The sequence below is a fragment of the Nematolebias whitei genome, chromosome 19 (assembly GCF_014905685.2).
Source record: "Nematolebias whitei isolate Nwh7 chromosome 19, NemWhi1, whole genome shotgun sequence".
Classification (NCBI taxonomy): Eukaryota; Metazoa; Chordata; class Actinopteri; order Cyprinodontiformes; family Rivulidae; genus Nematolebias; species Nematolebias whitei.
Genome location: NC_056516.1, coordinates 7,009,824 through 7,016,217, shown reverse-complemented (window position 1 = coordinate 7,016,217; position 6,394 = coordinate 7,009,824). Strand labels below are relative to the sequence as shown.

General features: G+C 39.7%; 1 protein-coding gene across 1 annotated transcript in view; it reads right to left on the bottom strand.

The window, feature by feature from the left end:
- Positions 1-1,928: 1,928 nt before the first annotated feature.
- Positions 1,929-6,394, bottom strand: part of top2b (DNA topoisomerase II beta) — a 198,753-nt gene continuing 194,287 nt past the window's right edge. Inside the window, exon 36 of the mRNA XM_037693118.1 lies at positions 1,929-2,743. Coding sequence (XP_037549046.1) covers positions 2,585-2,743 — 159 coding nt within the window. The 3' untranslated portion in view covers positions 1,929-2,584. The remainder of the gene's footprint in view (positions 2,744-6,394) is intronic.

Genomic DNA, 6,394 nt, shown 5'->3' with positions numbered 1-6,394 from the left:
TAGGTATAGATTGACATAAAAGCATTAAAATAATCATTCCTATATCAGACGTCACTGCTGGGAAACGAGGCCAAATGGGATCAGGACGGCGAGCCGGAATGGAGCCCAGAAACCTTCCCGCTAGATCATTCAATCCGGAGGGGGGGGAGCATTCGCTCAGCCCCCCTCGTTCCGACACTATGCTCTCCAGGAGGGAGTGAGCAGCGTGGGGCTGCTGCCGACGTCACCTGTCCCGGAGGAATCATCTGATTTGCTCCGCGAGTCGGCAATAAAGGAAAATTACAAGATGGCGTCATCCAGTGTGTAGCGACCTGCCACTGAGAAATACTCCTCGACGCTTACCTTGAAACAAGACTGCTCGTCTGCTTCTCCTCGGGGAGGAGAACTCACCGGGATGGCAGGAGGTTGACGTGGCGGGGCCACAGGCAGTCTTAGCAAAGGTTGGTCAAGCTAGACAACTTTCCTTCTTTGTTCTTCTGACAGTGCTATTAGCTTACTGAAGAAAAATGGGAGCCGATTACCCGCTCTTAAAGTAATTTATACGGACTGGGTGGGGCCCACACAGCAGGTGGGTGTGGACTAAATTTTTCAGTGCAATGCTTCGCATGACGGGATAAACCCACTAAGCGACAGCTCTTAAAGGGCAAAGCCTATACGAAATAGAACAAAAGATGCATTAAGATCTTTATTCACACAGGGTTCAACACTGGATATTTGAGCTTGGTTTAAATCAGCTGCTTCTCCCATTGGTTGAGCTGTTCTGCATCTGAAATCCAGTTTTCAACTTCTTGTATAAATCCAGTTATGGCTATACATGCTTGAAAACCAGGTATTTTGTCTTTCCTGTTTTTCAGTGGGAAACAAGAGGAATAACAGACTCATAAAGCTGATTTTCATTTTCAATCAATAATTTCAAATCATGATGAGACTTAACGTTCTTGTAATTTCCTTCATTTTTGCATGAGCTCTTTAATAATAAGCATTACTCTTTCAATGTTGTGAACCTTTGCTTTGAGTTCCTTTTGAAGCTTCTCAATTTTATTTTGTAATGCTTTAACGGTTAATTTTGGTTGTCTCTTTTCATCTTTACCACTTACAGCTGAGCTTGATTTAGATACAGCGGACTCCATTTTTATTTTTTAAATTTTGTATATATATATATTTATCTTTACGTTGTTCGTCCTTTTAACAATTCCTCTTCATACAAAGGGAGCCAGTGTGTATACGTGTCCATACCTTAGTTCCAGCGGACTTGATTGAGCTGCAGTAAAGGAATTTCATTCAAACAGGAGACACTGTGTTACACTCTGTGCACCATTGCCACTTCCAAACTGTTCCAAATAGAAACAAAGAGTCCAAACTTGCCTTTCCAATAATCTTCTCCTTCGATTGTCATTTTCTGTTGATGATAATTTTGTGGCAAACTTATGGTGTTGAGGGCCGCACTGGGTTAAACTCGGGAATCTCTGTCCGGCGCGTTTCCAAACTGACGTCACTCCAGGTCAATTCTTCGTGTCATGATAGTTTATTCCGTTTCAAATTTCCATGCTTTAAACATTACAGACTGAGACACATACTGACCAGGTCCAAACTATTGATAAATGCTTAATGGCATAACTCTATGGTGTCTTAGAACACGGTCAACAGAAAATATGACATCCTCGGGCGCACCCAACTTCCTCATCCATACAAAACCAGAACGCCAGTCAGCACGTCATTTATATTTGGTGACAGTCAACACACACACACTGACACACCCACCACCCAAGTGTCAAAGCTGCGTACTCACCTGTCAAGTCATCAATTACTTATTTCACCAATATGGCTCTTACATTATTATTATTAAAACAACACACACTGAACACAATCAGAGGAAGTGGAGGTTCAGATGTCCTGATTGAGAATTATTGGATTTGATACCTGGATGATCTATCATGAACTTTGTTGCAGCTTCAGATGTAGTTTGCTGGGCAAGTCATCCAGCGACGTTGCTGCTGGCCAATCAACAGCTGCTGTCTACTTGCATCAAAATCATCACCTCGAAGCAGTTTACTTGGAACCATAAACAAGGTGGTCCCATAAACTGGGCTTAGTGGGGGTGGATACTGACAGTAGGAAGGCCCTTAAGTAGTGCATTGTGGTGCGGATCTGATGAGAGTTGAGACAGTGGCAAACAGCTATTAGTTTTCTATCTTCATGTCCCATCAGTTCTGGTTCTGATCTGTTCTGAAACAAACGTGTGTGTAACATCAGTTGGTGTTGATGAAGAAACAGCAGCAGACCTAAGGACATTTCATTCTTTACTTTCAGCTTTGTTTAAAAAGTTACATTAGCATCTGAACAAGTAAAATGTGCTAAAGAACAGTGCTCTACGTGTCTAAAAGCTGCTTCAGACAAACACACAACATTTCAATGAGAGTAAAAAAACAAGCCAGTATATGTATATTAATACAAAGTGTAAAACAACTACACATTAAAAAATACATTAATCACCAATAATGGAAAGAAAGCAGGAAAAGTACAAAATCTTGTGGGAACAATGAGGTGGAATCCTCCAGACAAGCAGAGGGGCTCTAATGTGACTCTAATCAAACATATCATCTTCCTCCTCCTCTTCCTCATTATCAGACTTGTGGAAGTACTTCACTTCCTTCCTGGCGCGGCCCGGTCGATCCCAAGACTGAGCCTTGACAGCACTCAGGCTGTGGTCGTCCTCATCATCAGATGGAGGTTTCTGAGACTTCTACACAGAAAAAAATAAATTTTTTCAAAGGATCTCCGACTAGTTGGAACAGTAGACCCTATTCTAACTACCACTGCTTCAGCTATGAAAAAAAAACATAACAATACTGTAAGCTGTTTAGCTTTTATAGATTTTTAAAAAATTACGGACATCACTTTTTTATTTATGCTGCAATGCATTCTGGGTAAAAGTTGTAGACTGGTTGCTCTGGTGCGAGCTCCATTCAGCTTGAATGTTCATTTTGATGAATTTATGATACACAGAGGGTGCATGAAGACTACTTTCAAGTCATGCCCGTTCACTTTAACTTTCACTTTAAGCACAGCCGAAGCAGGGAGCAATACTGTGTGGCGTATTTTGCTTAACAGAACATGGTAAGTGTATTTTAACGGATCTGTAAAATAAAATATAAAAATCAACAATACTGGTAATAAGTTATCTTCAATCCTCTAACAAACTTGTCATTAGCTATGTGCCTAACGTTTAGATAACATAGCATGCCTTGTAAAACTTTATCCAGAACAATAAATCCAACGTACAAGTAAAATATATACCCTAATTTTTATTTTGTAAGTCACAGTTTTGTTGCATAAATTAGCATGCCTGCGACTTATACAGTGAAGTGACATATTTATGTTTTTTCCCATATTTATAACCAATTTTTGGCTGAGATCTGATGATTTCATTCATTCCGACTGAAAATATTGAACACTACCATTTTCAGCCACTAGAGGGCCCTCGACTAATATGGCAAGCCAAGTGTGAAAAGGTGAAAGGTTAAAGTGGCTATTAATGAGACACTTTGCTTACCATACCAAGCCACCTTCATCTCGCTCCGGAACTCCTGGAGCAAACGTCAAATCAACTGCATTTTGCCGTGCAGGTGAAATGCAGCTGATTTGACCATTAAAGCGAATTTATTAAGGAAAAGTTCAACTGAGACACACCGTTACTATAATGTTGAGCAAACAAATAATTGTTTTTAGGTGGTTATCTTGTTAAATTCTTGTTAAAGTCCTCCCGTGCACGCTCCTGCAGCCGCCATTTGGCAGCCAATCGATTTCTGGCACAACACCGGCCCACGTTTCCGGATTGTCAGCGGTGGCTCGTAATAGATGTGACATATACGGCGAAACAACGTTTATGTTTTCTTCCCCATTTTTAGACATATTTGGACTGATGCGACTTATACGGCAGTGCGACGTGTACGGCAGCAAGTACGGTATCGGTGTTATTACGTTATCTTTGTCCATTGTTTGTCTGAAATCTTTACTTCTCTGACACAGCCGTCACCACTAGTTCTTCACCATCCGTGACTGACTGTTTAAACAATGAACAGGAAGGTGTTTCTTTGTTTAATTTATATTTTTGTAACACACTTGATAACTTTATGGTGAATAGTGGAGGATAGAAAATGTGAACGCACATTAGGAAGACTGTTTCTAGACTTCAAATGTTAAAACAGGTTTAAAAGTAGCTGTTTACTTTGATTCTTGGTGGTGGACATAGATCAAAAAATTTCAGCCAATATATCGGTTATCTGCATTAGCCTTCCCCGGCCAATATTGGTATCGACGAGAGCCAAAATTTCCATATCGATCGGGCTCTACTGATCACTGCAATTAGCTGCAGCTAGCGCCTTTTTTTTTTCATTCAACCTTTATTTCTACAGGTTAATCCCATTGAGCCTCGGGGACTCATTTACAAGAGAGACCTGATTTTAATAAAGAACGATGACAACAGTGGACAACAGCGACAACAATAGACAGTTATAAAAGAGGCATACGTATACAAATTTTATTTTTTTTTATTTTTTTTAACAAATCAAAACAAAATGGCAAGCAAAAGGGCAATCAAGAGGAATAGTAGCAACAACAAAAAAAAACCCAGCTAGGTTGTAAGGCGACGTAGAAAACTAAAAACAGGAACATGTCTACATTGGTTCTGGCCAGGAACTTCACAGATGTTTGAAGCCACTTAGAGAAGTCAAGGTCGAGAGCTTCAGATCTTTTTACAAGATATTCCAGGAAACGGGAGCGGAGTAGGAGAAGGTCCTTTTGTCTAGTTCAGTCCTTACTGACTGAGGGAACACTGCAGGTAATAATGTCCTGAGAGCGCATGCTGTAGCTGCACTCACGCAGAGACATGTAGGAGGAGATGTATGAAGGCAGCAGAAGCCTACATAAACAAAAGGACCTTCTCCTTCCTGATTCTCCTGAAATCTACAATCATCTCCTTTGTTTTGTTCACATTCAAGATGAGATGGTGTGGAAACAATCATCTCATCTTGAAAGTGAACAAAACAAAGGAGATGATTGTAGATTTCAGGAGAATCAGGAACAGGTCCAACCCTATTTCCATCATGGGAGAAGAAGTGGAGGTGATGGGAGAGGTATAAATACCTTGAAGTTCACCTGGACAGACTGGACTGGAAATGCAACAGTGAAGCCATCTACAAGAAGGGACAGAGCAGACTGTACTTCTTGAGGAAGCTGAAGTCCTTCAACGTTTGCAGCAAGATGCTGCATATCTTCTATAAGTCTGTTGTAGAGAGCGCTATCTCTTCTGCCATCATCTGCTGGGGCAGCAGCACCAGAGCACATGACTTAAAAAAGATCAACAAGCTCATAAAGAAGGCTGGCTCAGTTCTGGAGACTCCTCTAGAACCTTTGGAGATGATTGTTCAAAGAAGGATTCTTCATAAAATGAAGAACATTATAGACAACCCTCAGCATCCTCTTCATCAGACAACAACAAAGTGTCTTCAGTCAGAGGCTCCTTTAAATCCGTTGTAGGACAGACCGCTACAAGAGATCCTTCCTGCCCACAGCCATCAGCATCTATAACAACTCATTAATGAAACCAGGATGATGAGTTACCACAACATATAATTTCCCTCTGGGATTAATAAAGTATTTTTGAATTGAATTGAATTTTCCTCTCCTGTTTCCTGGAATATCTTGTAAAAAGACCTGAAGCTCTCGACCTTGACCTCTCTAAGTGTCTTCAAACATCTGCTAAGTTAAGGGCAAAAACCAATGCAGACATGTTCCTGTTTTTAATATTTTACACCATTTTATAATGTAGCTGTTTTTTTTATTTGTTTTATATCACTTTTTTTATATACTTTTCATTTTAAATGCTTTAATATGTTTTTGTTTAAAATAGGTCTCTCTTGTAAATGAGTCCTCATGACACAGTGAGACTAACCTGTATAAATAAAGGTTGAATGAAAAACACAACGTACATGTAAAAAAGGCTAGTTTCAAATTCATTAACTAGATGAAGTCATAATTACTGAAGCAGATAAAAAGTCTTGAACTCACTGGAAGTCATTAATTACTGACTGGCTTCAGGTCAGTTTAGATCCTCATTAGTCAGACCCAATAAATTTTCCTTCTACAACATTGAGCTGTTTTAGATGCTTGTTGTCTAAATCAACATTAAGAATTATATGAAGTTATTGTAAAGACATTAATAATTTGTGACACAGATCCAGTTGGGCTGCGTGTTTAAACAGTTAAATTAAATAAAACGTTATTTTGTCCCGTTTTGAACGCCATCATAGCTTCTCCTTGATATACAGGTCCATCTAAAAAAATTAGCATATTGTGATAAAGGTCATTATTTTCCATAATGTAATGATAAAAA